The sequence below is a fragment of the Bacillus rossius genome, chromosome 6 (genome assembly GCF_032445375.1).
Source record: "Bacillus rossius redtenbacheri isolate Brsri chromosome 6, Brsri_v3, whole genome shotgun sequence".
In the NCBI taxonomy this organism is placed as follows: domain Eukaryota; kingdom Metazoa; phylum Arthropoda; class Insecta; order Phasmatodea; family Bacillidae; genus Bacillus; species Bacillus rossius.
Genome location: NC_086334.1, coordinates 34387395 through 34406188, shown reverse-complemented (window position 1 = coordinate 34406188; position 18794 = coordinate 34387395). Strand labels below are relative to the sequence as shown.

At 33.6% G+C, this 18794-nt stretch overlaps 1 protein-coding gene across 1 annotated transcript; it reads right to left on the bottom strand.

Moving 5' to 3' along the window:
• Positions 1-390: 390 nt before the first annotated feature.
• On the bottom strand, positions 391-18008 carry LOC134533021 (ATPase ASNA1 homolog). Its single transcript, XM_063370160.1, has 7 exons — positions 17739-18008; positions 16657-16804; positions 13708-13859; positions 11258-11408; positions 9884-9991; positions 8498-8698; positions 391-2079 (listed from the first exon to the last, which is right to left on the bottom strand). The coding sequence occupies exons 1-7, from the start codon at positions 17876-17878 to the stop codon at positions 1957-1959; spliced, it is 1023 nt and encodes a 340-aa protein (XP_063226230.1). The 5' UTR covers positions 17879-18008; the 3' UTR covers positions 391-1956.
• Positions 18009-18794: the final 786 nt, after the last annotated feature.

The window sequence follows — 18794 nt, the reverse complement described above, 5'->3', positions numbered from 1 at the left end:
AAAATTATCCCTCTTCGTGCCCTATTGTATTAAAAATGCAGAATTGGATGTAAAAAAAAATCAAACAAAACATGATCACAATCATTCTATTAATGTACAAAGCAGTAAACAAAGAAGCTGAAAATGTATAATATTAGAAGAAATGGTTTAAGACATTTACACTATGGAATAACTACGACATACATAAAACTAGAACTAAACTGCACAGTAACACAAAATAATGCTGATTACTAAGGGAAGGAGAGAGGAAACAGGAAATGTAGGCATTAAATGTATGTAGCATTAAAGCTTACACTCAAAAATCACTCAAAATACAAGTCTTGATCCAATTTTTTGAAGAAAAAATTGCTAGCAAGTAAAAAATTAACATTAATAAAAAAAAGGCTCATGTATAATAATCCCAATCTTTATTTCACAGTAATATTGCACTGCAACAAGTGTATTACAATACACAAGTTTTTAAAAATGTTAACATTACATCAGTACTCTCAATGTACATACCACTGTACAAAATCATGCCAACACAACACACATGAAGTGGTTGTGTGTATATATACCAGTACAATAATTTATTATAAACCATTTTTGCAAATAAAAAAACAGCAGAGAGACTATATTTCTGCACCAAAGCATAATTATGTAGAAATGATATTCAATTCATAAAATTTTATGTACACAATGATAGCTGTACTTTCAAAATAACACACCCCAACATTTACCCTTTCCATTAACGGTTAAAATCAACGTAAAACTTTTCCATAGTTTATATTACAAATTCACATGATCCACAGACTACGAAAACAAAGTACAGTAGACTCCCAATTATCCGGGTGTGGGTTATTCAAATTGTGAGATAACCAAGCCATATTTTACAAAAAATATTTTTTGACTATTATTATTTTATTTTTCTGATCTATTGATGTGACAGAGCACTTTAAGCTGTAATTCAAGATGATAAATGCTGCCGAACATAATTAATACATAATTGGTGTTACAATGCATCATGAACTTCAAAACTGCCAGAGCAAATTATAAACACACCCCTGTAACCAGTGCACGCTTGTGTTACACGCGCCCTTGTGAACGCTCAGGTTGACGCTGGCACGGCGTGGCTGTTCCATGACTCATGTGAGCGATAACTAGCCCGCGTAGTTTCACAGCAGCAGTCACAACGCAGCAGTATTTCTGTCATAATCTTTACACAGTAATATCCAATAATAAGCACAAACCAGCGGTACTTGAGATTCAACAAAAATTAAAAATTATTGACCAGCTCGAACATAAAATATAGCTATGTTAAAGTGATATGTTCTGCAACTTTTTCTGTAAATTATGTCCAACACTTTAGTACCTATTACGTACAACGTTATACAGTGTCTAGATATTCGGGTTTATATTTTTTTTTAACTGAACGATTTTTCTTATTGACATTGCTTTAACCGTGTTTTTTTCAATATCTGTGGAGGAACCCTTGGCAGTCGTTACCCCGGGTAATCGGCAGTCTACTGTAATAAACTAACGACACCATGAAACAAATAAATCAGTTAAGTGTCTTTGCTCTACAGCAGGCTGAAACCTAGGGAGCGTACACGTAGCACATCTGGGCAAATACATTAGAAACCAAAACCGGACAGCTTATGCATATCAACAAAGGTGAGTCTGCAACCAATTACCTATCAGCAACATACTACCCTGCAACAGTATTATGTAAATAAATAGAATAAAAATTTTACAGTTAAAAAAAAAGGGGGGGAGTTTTCTAAGAGAAAAGAATATTGTCTTTAACCGTTATAATTATGGCATTGTAAATAACTTTTATGCTAAACACATCTTCTGCCATCTACTGGACTGGCCAGGTTCATCGCCGTCTGGTGCTGCTCTCCAGCACGTCTGATCTCGGCTCCGACACCGCCCCGCTCCGGGGTCCTAGGTCGCAGGGGCGTCGCGAGCCCTCCGTCACTTGGGGACGTACGGCTCGACGAGGTTGGCGGAGAACTGCTTCACCTGTTCCACGCCTCGCACCTCCTGCTCCAGCAGGGGCAGCTTCGTGATGTGGAAGTCCTCGTACAGGTCGTTTATCTGCACGTACGCACACACCACAGACACGTGTGCACTTCACTGCCCAAGCACCTGTTCATTTGAGTGCCAGCCAAGAAGTACAATACAGCACAAAAACACTTAAGAAAATAATGAAATGGAGAAGAAAAAAAATGTGCTTCTTCTGCAGGAAAAATGAAGTAAATAAAACAAGTATCATTTGCGTGGGTTAAATAGTTATAATATTTGGCAAAAATACAGTATTGAATTCTACGTGGACTAATATGAAGTAATTCACTGTTTGGTCTAGGGGAGAAAAAAAAATCCTTAAATAAGCTCAGATACAACCTGTAATAATCTAGGATTATAAACTATATAATTGTAAAACCTGAATAGTGCGGTTCAGTAGAAAATGTGATTAGTTGTTGCAGATATATTTAAAGAGGCATTCGTTAAAAAATTAAGTACTTCAACCTGCAACACTATGTTCTCCTACCATTTCATTACAATTAACATGAAGATAATTAAATAATATAATTGTTAGCAATTCTGGCAGATTTTACATCATCTCATACAGTAAATATGATTTTCATTTTTTATTACACATATTTGCGGTCATTTAAAGTTTTTTTTATGTTTACCTACACTACAAGCACGAAATGTTAACTCCTTTGTAAGTGCTTTACTTAAAATTCTGTAAATAATTCACTGCAGTAACAACACTCCTAAAATAACCTACAAATACCATTTGCCCACGAACATTATTGGTACAGTCAAACCTCTATCTATCGTTTTTCAGGGGACCAACAAAAAAATTCAGTAGATGCGGACATTCAATAGATGTGGACTTCAACCTAAGAATTTTTAAAAAATATTTCAACCTCAAAATTAGTGTCAGAAATATATCAGTTACTTGTCTTTAAAGTTAAATCAGTTGAAAAATAAATAAAAATGGAGGCATTTTACTTAATTCAATTTAAACTTGCAAAAAAAAACATAAGCACAATAAATCTACATGGAAATTAGTCATTTTCAATATCCTGAAGTCTGAAATATGTTTACTCATGTCATCAAATGTAGAGCTGTACTGAAGAAGCTGATTTTGCCAATATTTAATTGAATCAGCATTTCTGCCGACTTCCGATACGCTTGTTAATTTTCGGCCGATATTACTGAAAAACGAGAGAGACTGCCATAACCTAAAAATCCACGAGTACCCTTTTCAGTTTTCGTAGTAGTACTGCATTCTTTCAGAACGCATTATTTCTTCGCAACATGTGCCAAACGTACATATATAAATTTAACATCCTTTTTTTCAATAATGTTCTTTAATTTTAATATGTCATAAATAAATACATCCCCGTCACGGTAAATAGACATCTCGGTTGTTACGGTAACTGTAGTGCAAATGTGGTAGCTATCGTGCTTCTGTAGTAATTATGGTATAGACAAAGAATCTTTAGTTCCTTTTATGGTAATTAGATAACAATTGGGTTTGTACTGTAGTTATGGTACATCATCCATATTTCTTCGTAAGTTGTTGTTCATTTGTCTTTTCTTCATATTTATGTGCTCCATTACTTGGCTGCAGATTCAAGGTGATATTTACCATTGTATACTATCGTTACTGTTTTTATGACGGTTTCTTTCTAAGAAATGGTTATTTCTGCAAAATCTTTAAGGTTAAACGATCATCTATTATAATTTATAGTGACGGGACCACATATTTTGTACGATGAATGCGGACAAAACGATAATTCGAACATCGGTACAAGCGGACTTTTTTAACCTTAGTTGTATGGCAATTTTGCCGGGACCGTAGAAAGTATACGATAAACACGGACAATCGATACATGCGAGTTCGATAGATAGAGGTTTGACTGTACCGTCATCATAGAAGAGTAACAAACATACAAAATAAATGCCTATTGTTTACCGTCTGCATAGCTGGAAATGGCGTACACGTTAGTGAAAATAAATGAACAGCGAACAATGAATAAACTCTTGACGACATACCATAGTACCGTAAATGGTCTACACACACTGCGCAAGTTAAATATTACTACACTGCTGCTTAACATGCTGTGCATAAACCCTATACGTAATAGTAAAAGAGAACTCTGATTTCTGTTGTACCAGGCATAAAAATTATAGTATCAGGGATGTGCTATAAGTCACGTGGATTCCTAAATGATACTAGCATTGATTACATGGGACCACACGACACTTTTTTTAATTTTATGTACGTAGAAGTGAAAAAGCCTTAATGAAATTTTTACACGTTTTCAACTCGTTTGTGTCATAATTAGTTAGTGTTTATCATAGAAGGCGACCGCTGAAAACTGTGTTACGTTAAAGACAGTTAGGCAAATAAATATGGTGTCGTCGTTTTGATGGTTCTTTGACAACACTAGTGTTCCGTCACAACAAAAGGATGTTTCCAAGCAATAATGGGCAAATATTTTTGTTGGAAAACATAATTTTTTGTGTTGATTTAGTGCTTATTAAGCGGGAAGACCTAATAACCTCAAAATGTATTAAATACCCATAAGGTTAATGATATGGCAATATTTTGGTGCTAAATTATTTTGATGTCTTAGGTGGAAGAAAACAACTCAAGCCATGTCGTCTTAAACAGGTTTTACTGAAACATACAATATTTAACAATCCTAGGAAATATGACACAATAACTGTAGGATTAAATTTCATACCACCTAGCTGATGAAGTGCCAAGTATCGCCCAAGCTTTACGCAGAGTAAAGAGGCATCATTTAGAAATATGGTATAGTTTTTTTTTTTTTAAATCTCATTTAAACAATGATTGATTTCTTCATTTGGTCTACCGTCAATTGTACAAAATTTAATGGTTGAAAAAATAACTATAGATTTTAAAATGACAGAAAACAATCAAACTTTTTTCATATACATATTTAGAACCTGTAATTGCATAGTTTGAGGTGACACAAAATGTTCTGTTAGTCCGCCAGGAGATATAGACAGTAATTTACCTCTTATTTTGAATGTCAAGTGTGTAAACTTTTAACAAGTACCGTATATACTCGTGTATAGCGCGCCCTTTTTTCCCCTCAAGTAAAGGAAAAAAATAAGGATGCGCGCTATACACGGAAAAAAAAAGTTTGGTGGGTGGAGGCGGGGAGGAGTGGAAGTCGTTAAATGCCGGGTGACGGGTGACGTTTCTGGCCAGCCCCCACACATACGCACAAGCAACAAGGCCCAACGTAGCGCGGCACGCCTCCCTCCCTCCCTCCCTCCCTCCCTCCCAAGTACCAGTTGTGACGATACAGCGCTTCATTATCTTCCGTCTACACAGCAGAGTTTAAGTATTTTCCTGACGCATCACCACACATCAATTTAAATAATCAGGTACCACAAAATGTTAGTAAAATTTATTTATGGGAAAAAAAAAATTTCAATTTTTTTTTCTTTGGAATTAGTTGCAAAAATCGTGTTGCGCACTATACACGAGGGCGCGCTATACACGAGTAAATACGGTATTACCTGGATTCTGCTTTAAGACTTGAGAGAGGAAAATGGAGTAGTAGTTTCAAAATCTCACATAGCCAGTGACTTCACTTCACAAACTTCACTTTATATATACATATACATTAATATTATTAGTATTACAAACAGCAGATAGAAATTTTTTTAAGGATACATACCGTATTGGTTCGAATATAAGGCGACCATTTTTACATAAACGAGAGATGCGAAAATTGGAAGTCGCCTTATTTTCGCACCCAAGACGTCAGAACCGCAAACATTAGTTCCAAGCTGAAAGCTACAGTAGAAACATTGTTAAAACAAAATGTTCACGATTTTTTATATTAACTAAAACTTCGTTACCTCTCACAGAGAAACTGATAAATCCACCCAATATAGCAGTAATTCACAATTGTTTAAAGTTGATAATTAAAATATTTGTTCTCGAGTAATGGCAATCTTTTATTACACAATTCATATTTGTACTTTGTGTACAATCGCGTGTTAATATTTACGGTAATTAATTTTCAGATTTTTAACGGAAATATTTGTACCAAAATATCACAGCTATTTTCAGAAAGATTGTTTACGTTTACAAACAGAAAATGTTAAGAACATTTCGGATGTAATGTTTGGAAATTCACGGCTGCCAACTGTCTTTCCACAATATTTCTTTGTTGTAAAACGAACATTGTCGAATACCCACGAAGACGCCATATTGACAGGAATTTGGTACGTTGCTTCAAAAGCTATTTTAATAATTTCACAGTAATCCACTCTTTATTTATGTAAAAACCTTTCAAACAACATAATTATCATAGATTATTCTTTAAAATTCACAGGACAGAGACTGTCAGAGAGTAATATGGACAAATATTCGCGGTCACGTCACCGAAGTTATTCATGGCCGTATGCTTCACCATGGCAGCTAGCCACTTGTTTTGTTCCGGCAAGCTACATTCTTTGTTTGCATTGTTAGTTTAACACACTACTAAATAGTAATACGTAGCTTAAGTGAAACTGGAATTTAAATGCTGTATTTTAAGAGTGATTAATAGCCATTGTAAAAATTTTAAATTCGTAGATACAGTAAATTGTGAAAAATAAAAAATCACATCGGTGGAATGGCGGGGAACGAGCTCTAGACAAATAAAGAGATCTGACGACGACAATTATGCAGCTGCATTATAGTAAACATACGAAAACATTTTTAGTGTAATACTAAAAAATGTAATTATTTTCTATTTGTTTTCTTTTGACTTTTAGGGTAGGCCATTAAAACTTATTTAAAATAAGTAATGTGATAAATATAAATTAATTGTTATACATAAATGCAAAAAGGATTTATCAACACAAAATGAATGTCTAATGAATTTTCACATTAATTTCTACCAAAAATATTGTTACATTTGTTTGGCCTCCTGAAACTGCAGGTGGCCTTATATTCGGGGTCGCCTTATATTCGGCCAATACGGTATTTGTAGTTCTACGAACCACACACGCTACAGACGTTAACGAACGTAAATTTTGATAATCTAAATCACCTTTTCCATTTTGTAAACCAATTTTAATAATAACAACAATAATAGGTAGTTAGATTTCAACAAATGTTAGTACTGAAGCCACAAAATGTTTAATTGGGATTGCAAAATTAACAAATAATAAAATTATTAGCAGTAGTATAAACTGTAGACGGTAAAAACCACATAATCAGTGTCATCGGACTGAAGGTTGAACAAATAAAATTACGTATAGCCAATATCCTAAATAATTTAAAACTGATTATGTGCTCGCACAGTGAACAATATTAATATTGGCGAGTGTAAGTCGTAAATACGACAAAATGCCTGACTTTCCCTGGGAAAATAATTAGTTATATAAAATATTACCGATATCCTTGTTTCAGTGTGCTCTGTTGCTAGGTATACCTAAAGGGCACACGAGTTTTAGAAACAACTTATAAAAAAAAATTCCAACAGGAAAATTTCAAGAATACTAAATACCTTTTATTGTATTTCATAAAGATCTTCATCCGATGATATTAAATTCTTACTTTTATTTAAACTTAACTGAGAGATGCCATCTTTGTTTCAAACCATTTTTGGCAGGATTTCTCTTTTATGTTGAAAATGTTTGCTCAATTTAATCACAATACATAATTAAAGGAATGTCTTGTTATTAATATTGACTGAATGCTACAAATAGATATACAACTGTAATAATACTTTAAGGTCGTAGAAAAATCAATAAATAGTAAAATTTTACAAATATTTAACCTAATTATAATCATGATCATATACAAAATAGGTAAGAATTTTAATATTAACAAGCTCGGTAATATCAATCAGACAAGCTGGAAAACATAAATAGTAAGAACATAATTACGAAGTTTCACTGTAAGGTGTTCGCAAAATCACTGCACATGTCAAAAATGTGGAAAATTTTAAGGAAAAAAATACCGTTTAATCTCGTCCGGTCAAGCACAGTAGAACCTTTGAATATATATACTGTATAGAAGTCACGAGTGGATAGGATTTACTCTACGTTTTTCAGAAGCGTATGATGAGCAGCTTGGGAACTTCACCGCTGCAGTGCGCTGCAGTAACGCCCTGTATCGTCTTGGTTGTTATTTACACGTTAGAGCACAGCACTGTCGCCCGCTGTCATTTCCCCGCACCCCCCCCCCCCCCCCACCCAACATTCACTGCAGCTCAAGGTCGTTCAACGGGAAGGGGGGAAGGGGTGTTTGAAGAGTTCGACACTTGTCCGCCAGGGACCACCACAAGTCGATGCCCTAGAGATGGTGGCGATTGCGGCGGTGAATCAACCAACTACCCCAAAACCGTATTAGAAATTTTAACCTGGGCTGGCGACTTCTTTACAGTATATATATATATTCAAAGGTAGAACTGAAAGTGCTTGCTCGACGGGGCACAGACCGACGCAAGGAGGCACGCACCTGGTCCAGGTACTTGCTCTGCACGCGCTGGCGCGCCGCGCACATGCGGCACGGCTGCTCCCCGGGCGCGGGGAACAGGAGCTGGTTCACGACCACGTTGTGCGTGTCGATGCCGCACTTGGTCAGCTCCTGCACCAGCCGCTCAGTCTCGTACAGCGACAGGAACTCCGCGATGCACACGCACACGAACGTCGTCTGGTCCTGCGCACGTTAACACCGCACTCGCGCGTGCACGGGAGCCCCCCCGCTTCTTGCCGAGCAAAATAAAAAAAACCATCGCACCGCAGGGGGAAAATAAAAAAATGTTTCAACTGTCATGCTAAATCTTGTTCTAACGAACGTACATACTTGTAAATAAAGTGGTTTCAGCAGCAAAAAATTTTGTACATTGAACTTTATTACAAAAAAAAAGTTTAACTATGTTCCATGATACTCTTGTCAACCTGACTACTGAATTGTATACCAGAGTGTACTAAGATTCAAAGTGTTGATACTATTATTTCACCTGTGAAGAGAAATCTACGTGAGTAAACACACTAAACATGTAGTTATTTTTTACCTTCAGCTATACATGTAAGAAGATAACCAACTATTAACAAGCTTTCAGTTACAACTATGCTTTAACTTAATTTTAAAACAAGGTATACAGATACAGTTATATAAACAACGTATCATCACACTGCTTAACTAATTTAAATTGAATTTTTTAAAAAAATTTTAATTTTTATATTATGGTATTTACAAAAATAATTTGTTTTGAGTAAAAGTGATAATACTAAATTTTTTTTTAAAAGTGAGAATTTGTTACGTGTGCTTCTTAAGTTATTTTCCAATTTATTAAGTATATAATCTTTGTAAAATAGTACTCATTTTGGTAATTCGTAGCCCACATGCTTCACTGCAGTAAACAAAACAGCTGCGGTATGTACACAGTAAACATATCATTTACAGTTTTTTTTTTTTCCATAAATAAAATATTTATTGCCTGATATCTTCAGAGATGTGTTTCATATGTATTAACATGTAAATCAGTGTTATATGGTGAACTGACATGTTTTTCTGTGTTATTTAGGCTTTATCGCAATTCACTATAAAATCTTGTCCCTATGAAATAAAGACCTTTAAATGATTTCTTTTAACACACAACAATTTAATTTTATATACTTACATCCAGAATAAAAATTTTGTAGAAACTTCAAAATATGATTACAAGTTCTGTTTTGGAAAGCATGGTGTGAGGCTTATTCTAAATGACAAATGTTTTTGGGTTATGATCAAAATATTAGGGGTGCAAGACTTATTTGAGGGCGATGCTTAATTAGGTAGATACAGTAAATGCAAAACTCAAGAGAAATGATTTGATTACACTTTATGAATACTCCTTACCGGATTCCTGAACTGCTCATTTACTTGGCGTATAACTGTCAGCATTTCTTCCATTTTCTTTGAGAAGCTGTCTGAATTGAAGTCACTGATGCCCAACAAAGAACCCATCTGAAAAAATTTTAATACAGAGCTAATTAAAATATTGACTTTTTTTTCTCTGTCTGTCTTTTGGTTGTTGTACCCAAAATTACTTATCACTTACGTAGTATTAGTTAAGTCTAACAAAATTAGTTTTGTCAGGCTACAAGAGCTATCATTAGGTGTTTAAATTTTTAAAAATTACCCAAAATAAAAGTGCATTCAGCTAATCGAACACTTTAAATCAACATATCACAATAATTCCCATTCAGATCAGAACAAAATTTTGCTGAAATACTTATTCCAACTTACAACATATTGAAGCAAGTATCTTTACATTTTAATGTCAACACTAAATTAATAAAAACCCTTTGAAAGAATACTCTTCTTAAGTTTTCAGACTAGATAGAATGTACTGCACATCTGAATTGTACCAATTGTGTATGTGCTGCTAAATAACATTCTCATTTACACCATTATTTAAACTTATCAATAATTTAATCCTCTTTTTTTAATCAGAAACACAATAAGAGAGTACTACAGATGATCGCTATACGGTAAATATAATTTCATTATAGAACCCTCTAATGCAGATGTGTTCCAGAACACAGTTATTTGTCAACCAGTACACTAGGCTCAATACACATGGCAATATTATTGAATATTTTTTTTACAATATAAATTTTGCAACTCTTGTACATCAAAGACACTTAAGAAAAATTTATTTACTGAGATTTTAGTAAAGTACGTTCAGGATGTTTAAACAATTTGATGTAATTTCTTTTTACAACCCTAATAAACCTTAAAGCTGTTTCCCAGTTCATAGACAGAGAACAGGGAATTACTTCATGTTTCTCACCCCTCCTCCTTACAAAGTACTGGGTCAGATTTTTTTAAATCACAGTGTTAAGATTTGAGTGCAGGCTGGAAATTATGAGCAATTGCAAAAATTCAGAGCGATCTTAGGCACAGCGCAAAGCAGCGACGGGGAAGAGACGCAAACTGAATTCATGTTCACATTTTCAACTCGCTGCCATACAATGGCAATTAGTTTACGCAGTGATGCGTAAAAGAACAATTCTTAGCCTGCAGGTAGCACGACTCAAAACATTGGGACAGACGTAATTAACTTAATGCTGACCAATCTGTCACTAAAATAATTAAAATTATATGGATCTTAAATTTCATCCATACTCGCATTAACGTCAACCACAATTACAGGCAGAAGCTTGAAGGCCAGATTAACCCCAGCCCTTTACAAACCACAGACACAGACATACAGCTGCTGGGGGTTACCTGCGAGATGAGAGGTCCAATCTTCATCTTGAGTCTCAGCAGCTTGCCCAGACCCTTCTCCACTACTTGGGGGAAGGACAGTAGCCTCAAGGTGTGGCCTGTAGGAGCTGTGTCAAACACCACCACCGAGAAGTTCATTCCCTTGACCAGCCTGCGTAACAAAACCAGAATGCAGTCCGCTGCTCATCTGCCGAGAAACTGCTACAGCATAAGTATGTCTTGATTAGAGACAAGATTTTTACCGGTTTCATTTTTAAAACAGGAGATTTCAGTGTAATTGTTTTTAATTTTAATGAACACGCTTTACTCATAAATATAGCATATTATTAAATAAATATGACAAAAATGTTTCATAACACTTAATTCACCAAAACAGTTTATTGTGGCTGAAACATTAAGCTCTTATAAGAAACAATAATTTGTAATAAGTATTTCTAACCACTCAGAACAAAAATAATAAATCTACAAGTCATTGTTTGTTTAAAAATTGTACCAATGGTGTAATGTAAAAATGGGTTGGTAATAACAGTTAAAAGATAAAAAAGGAAAGAAAAAAAAATTTAAATTAAACCTATTTAGTACATAATTTGGTACAACTTTCATGCTAAAGATGTTACATTCCTAGAGTTGAATATATTAAAACGAAACAGTTGTGTTTTCAGTTAAAAATTTGATTAAAAATTATGATTATTTTGTGCTTTCAGATGCATTTTGGTGCTTTATGGTGTCTTAACTTGCATTTTCTTATTATATTGTCTATTAACATGCTTTTCGGTGATATTTTGGTTTTATTGCAATTCACCACATAATCTCGTCCCTAGTCTTGATCAATATTACACATTCTTTATTTGTATTCTTCAGTTTTCTTCCTTCATGCCAGGTTATTCAAACCCTCATTTAACATTTTTAAATTTGCTCCATAAACTACACAATACACATTAACATATTGTACTGAACTGAAATGATAATAATATTAAAAAATTTATTCCAGAAAATCATTCAAACATACACAGTAGACAGTAACTGTGGTTGACACTTGCAAGCAGCAGTAGCAAGATGATTCACAATCTACCAATCAAATAATGACTCATTCAGTTTTCAACTGTATTATGAATGTCATATAATTGTAAAATAAAATAATTATAAAAATTAATAATATCAAATATTTTCTTTCTGAATTCAATACTTATGCTTATAGTGTCCTCACACATATAAAAAACACCTGCCCCATCACATATACAATAAAGTTCTCTTGAGAATCTCCCAAAACAGAAAATTTCATGCATAATAAGTTTAAGAAATTTTACCCTTTTAATAAAATTTCCTTCTTAATAAGTATACATTTCCAAGTGCCAAGAGAAAATTCGTAATAGGGATTTACTGTACTTCATTCAGTCTTGCCTTACTGCAATAAACTAACAATTTTGTATCGCTATTAAAGATCAGCACGTGATAAACTCAATGCTTCAAATGTTAAATAATTGAATCATTTAGTATCAATAAAATTATAATGGACCACATTTTTTGGTGTATATTTCAATAAGCGAAGTTAGTTCCTGGAAATCATTGTGTATTTATGTTGCTTAATTATTAACATCAAACTACTGTTGGAAGAATTTTTTTTTTTTTTTTAATATTTTGCGGCAAATTTTTTCACTACGTTTATCACTAAACTCTTCTGTGCATTTTTTTAGTGTTCTCTGCTTTGCGACTACACTCAGCCCAGACTTCATTATTCCATTGTAAGCAGATGTTCCCACGCCGCACTATCACAGTGCCAGACTGACTGCCAAACTGCCAAGTCAGCGTGTTCACCGGTGCCAGCTGGCTTTTTACTTATCCTGCGACTATACTGCTGCATCACCTTGCTTCATCTGTTGATATGATTCAAGAGATGTACGATACTTCACACAAAAAAATTATTGATTCCAAACATACCATTAAGTTGCTAGTGTCTAAAATAATGTACTGTTACAGGCTCTCAATTTACTAACAAGTACAAGCAAACAAGTAGGTATCTATTCACTGTGTACTGCGGTCAGCAACCAATGAACAGGTTTGTTTATAGCTTGTATTTGTTTACAATCAGTGTCGGAAAAAGCGAAATAAATTAAGGACACTTAATATTCATTATAATTTACATCTTATTGTAACTGTAAAAAGTAACTCCATTTAGTTGAGACTTTATTTCATGTTGTAAACTAATTTTTATTTTATGTTTCAAATAGTTTTTGTTTTATTTATCACTGTACCAGGTACATATTTTACCAGAGGATTCCAAACAGTCTAATCAAACAGATTGGCCACAGCACCTAAACACACAGGGACCGTGACCAGCTTATTCTACTCATCTTGAAGCCCATTATCTCTCATTGAAGCTTCCAGTAGCTACAAAGATTTTCACCATGGGCACTTTCCATTAACACAGTTTGCAGCAATTATGTACCTACTTCATGACCTCGGCATAGCTCATTGCTTCATCTATGCCTGGGACGGCACCAACAATCTCTTGCATCACACCTTTGCTGAGTCGCATCGCTTCGTTCTCCCCCTCGAAATATTCATCCGGAAGCTCGTTGAAGCCAGCATTTGGATCAATCTCCTACAAAGATAAACTACGAAAATAAGTAATACTTCGCCAAATGATAAAATTTTGGACTAAAATATTTAAATTATATACTTATTTGAATAATTTGCACAAAAAATTCATAAAACATAATGCAGGTGTCCTCTTTATATCTTTGTCCTGTTAAAAATTAAGAACAAAAATCATGCATATATTCTCTATTTTTGTAGTCTATGTGGAATCAGCCGAGTGGAAGTGAGGCGGTGCACCGTCTTGTTGGAAGATAAAGTCTTTTGAATCTCTTACTAAAGTAAAAATTCACATAGCTTTAGTCATAATTACAGTTAAATTATTTTTAATTGTAAAGGTGTGAACTAGGGATTTTGTACAGCAAAGTAATTGTCAAAACTTCCATAAAAAAAACCTGTATGAATAAGATAAATGTCATAACCAGGAATACTGCCAAAGTTAATCATTTTAAATCTTTATGAACACATTCTCTTATATTCAAAGTAAAGTATAAGGTCTAAACAGATGTGGGGACTAACTTTATGACAAGTTAAATTTAAAATTTTTTTTTTTTATAATTGTAACTTAACTCATTTGTTTTGAAAGTAATTAACTTTTAACTTAAACTAGTTAGTTATTTGGCTGAAAAATAACATATTTTAAGTTAATTTAAAGGTAAATTTTTACTATGTAATCATTTAAATTAATTTTTGTTCTTTAATATATTATGTGACAAAAACCGATATATTTGCATGGATAGTTACATCTTCATCATTCTTTATATATGGTTTATAGGTTAGTTCAAATTTTTTCAGATTGATTCATGAATCATGTCTCCAATATTGAAAGCATTACACACTGTAACTTCTATCATCAGCCTCAGCGGTAAGAGTATTTAGCATTGCTGGGCATGCATGGAGTGAAAGAAGAGAAAAATTATTCAGTAACCAGAATTTTGAACTGCAGTTGCTACTTAAAATTAATAACCAACTTTGAAATTGATGGTAAAAGGTTCTGAAAAATCTGTATTAAAAACATAAATTTCAGTGTTGTTCATTATTTTTACAGTACATTTTTAAATGGCATTTAAATTTCTTGGACAGTGACTGATTAATGGCAATAAACAATAGCACCAATTTACAAATGCATTTTCAATATATGTATATGTAAGTTTTGTTACAAAAATTATTTAAGTGACTAAGATGTGTTTTCGAGTCTTACATATCCATGTACTATTTGTGTATTATTCCCATGAAAAATTTTGTGAAGTATCTTAACCATTTAACAGAACTACTTATTCCCATCCACTAACTTTTAATAAGTTACTTTTTTGAGCATTAACTTTTAATGTAACTCAGTTAAAATTTTTGCAATTAACTTGAGCTAGTTTTTAGAACTAACAAACTTACTCGTGTCTGGGTGTAAATTACCACAAATCTTACACTTTCTAATAATAATTTTGCAAACAAGATAAAACTGTAATATAAAATAAAAATTGAAGAATTGAAGAAACTAAGATATTAATTTCAAACACAACATTGTTATTTAATTTATAGTACCATATGATCTTTCTATTGCTATGTATATTTCTGACCAGAAGTATTGCCAGCTGTGCACCAAATTTCTTTAAAAAAAAAATGGGTTGTCTATAAAGTTGGTTTACGGACAATAATTTTACGTGATAACGTCATAAGAAAACATTGATGAAAAATTGCATACTTCTTATTTTCAAATATTATTTACAGTTTTTGCAAATTTAATATAAATAATTTGTTTAAATATAATCACGAACAATTAGTTATAAAAATAAACTGAAATCAAATCAATTGTCAATAAATTGTTAATTTGAAATGACGAAATTGGACAAATAAATCAAATTTTTTTAAATTGCTGCATTTAAAATGCCAGCCTTAACCTTTTTGATATTATAGAAGATTTTCTCGTATGGTGGTTGGCCGGTTCTTGCACGCTCGGCTCAGGCGGAACGGGACAATGAGTCATGCTTTTTCATGTGTGCAGCCGGCGTTCATTGATTTATAAGACGTTATCACGTTAAAAGAGTTGCTAAGAACAGAACGGAATAACTTATTCAGCATGACCCAGTTACACACCAATTGTTCTAAAAACATCTACCATCATTATGATACTTAGTAGGAGAGATTAAATGAGTTCCACTAACAGAAATTTATGCATAGCCACAATACATGCAAATCTATTCTATTTTAGCCATGTAAACATTTTTTTGTCACACTTTCACAGAGTTCTGCATCGTGTTTCCCATGCTTCGATACAATAGTACTCTATATCTCATGCTCATTATTACAATTGAGGCAAAATAGTAACTGCTGCTTTTTTTTCTCTCAAAAATATATAATAAATGTTTAAAGTAGGAACTTAATTTTGGTGATAATAAATAGTATATCAAAAGTTAGTCCACTTTATTTCTCTCATACAATCGTACAAGACTTTGTTGCTAATAATCCTCATGAAGGAAAGCAATTACGTAACTGTATTAATATTTGTTTCACCTTATTTCATTATTTCTCTTACGTCATTGATAGTACTCTCTTCTTTACTGGGAATATTTTTTTTCCCCCCAACACCGGCACTCACATTTATTGCCTTCAAGCACTACAGATAACATCTTTTTAACTTTCACAAAGGGAAAGTGTCATGCCATGCTGATACGCATTTCATTCCCCTAATTCCCCTTATCATCCTGCTTACCACTCACGGTATTCACCAACACACTGACAGCTCGCAAGACTTCTGGACCATAAAATATAAAAAGATCCAACACTTTCAAAGAACTAATTAGACTAACCATAGCAAAGAGGTTGTCAAAGCCCTTGACTATTGTTGGTATTTTAGAGAACTTCTGGTTAAAAGCATCTGAAATGTTGTGAGCTGGGTCTGTGGAAATTATGAGAACACTCTCTCGATGCCTCGCAAGCTGCACCGCCAAGCTGCAACTGAAACACGACAAAACATTTCTCACAAAATATGTCAAAAACTCTTGTCCACCTCTCAAATTTGCATGCAGATACCATTGTTCTTTGCAATTCTCAGCAATCTTTAGGAGGATCACAGATATGTGTTACTGCACACTTTTTCGACAACAATCCTGTCAATAACTAACTGTGTGCATTCATAAGTCACAAAATACATTATTTTTCGTATTTACAGCAAAAATTTTTGAACCGCCAAATGTAATATGGCACCTAAACAATGTAATTCATAGGCTACTATGCTTATGTGTTACATGTAAAGAATAAGGATATCATAGTTGAAGGAAATGTCAAATTTGGCAAAGCTTCGGATGTGAAAAAAATTAAGTGACCAATATTTTTAATGAGTACCAATTAAAAATTATAGCTGATAAGCAAATTTGTTTCTTATGTGGTTCTAGAGGTGTAATATTTCTAATCTAAACGTTTTCATTGTGGTAATTCATAAAACCTAAGTGAAAGGTTATATCAGCTTCTATTAAAATAATTTAAATTCAGTAACTACATTATTTCTTGCCAAATTGACTTTTATTTCCAGACTGGATTCTTGAAAAAACTGTAAATGTGGTTAGCCATGAAGTTCAGGAAAATTGTGAGGTTAAGGGATTAACAACTGATGTAAAATATTGATTCGCAAATAATATACATTGTTTAAAAACTAGAAGAAAAAAAGAGTGGTGTATTATCAGAACATAGAATCTTTGTTTACAAACTATGCATAACTCCACTACAAATGATTAGCTAACATTAAACATAGAGCCATATAAGAAAGTATTAAAATATTACAAAAGAATCATAAGTTCTATAGTCCTTAACACAACAAAATTCTCGTAATTTCTAAAAGTTTACAGTGACATCGCACTAACAGCAAAGCTTATCACACGAAACCTGTCCTTACCTACAAGTGGTTTTACCGACACCGCCTTTACCGCCCACAAATATCCACCTTAAGGATTTCTGATCAATTACATTCTTCAAGGAAGGTTCTAAAATTTCTTCCGTTGACATTTCACTATCATCTACAGCAGAAGCAGCCATTTTTTAATTCCTTGGATTACTAACACACAATATCGTAATGGGGACACTATTGGAAAATGGTAAGAAATATGTGAGACAAGTCATTGGAGCGAACCTGGGGGCGTGGCGTCTACCTGCGTTTTACCTAGGAAGAAATTCAGTAATGTGTATCGTGCTTCGCCAATACTATTTGGCCAGAGTTTTCCATAATGTCATATTGCGATATTTGCTAACACTACATTTGTTTTACTCGAAGTCTCTTTTTTACCTTTTAACTCTCGGGGCATCTTTGCTCATTTTACTGGCCGAAAACAATAAGGCGAATGGCCGTTTTACTCGAGAGAGCAAGAGAGAAAATACTTATATTCATATAGAAATATGGGACAATCAGTTGAATATACAGTTATCATTAGAAATTTTCTCTATGATTAAGTAGCATCGAATTCCGGCAAATCACACCAGAAGACATGTTTCTCCTCAACCAGTGATGTGGCCGAAAGAGTTCTAACATAATGCTATTTGGCACCCACAGTAACCAGTAACAACCATTTTCACACCAGGAAACGGAAGGAATCAATATAGTTTACATTTTTTTTTTTCCACAGTGTATTTATAACATATTAAAAAGGCCACATGGCAATACACTGCACATTAAAGACTACTGTTAACAGGACGAATGGAAATCATTTGTGTTTTCTTTCTCTTTTTCCCTTTCTCTCTATTTTCAAATGCCATTAAAATGTTTGTGCGTGCTGACACGCCAAGCACAACACCAACTCGAGGCCGTGCCGAAAAATTTAATGGAATGCGATTCTCCCTAATTCCTGTTATGCATTTCCGTACCATTCACAAAATTACTCTTATCGAATGCTATATATCGATAGGAAAGATGTTACACATAAAAATTTACTTTTTTTAATTTTTTCATTTGTTACGT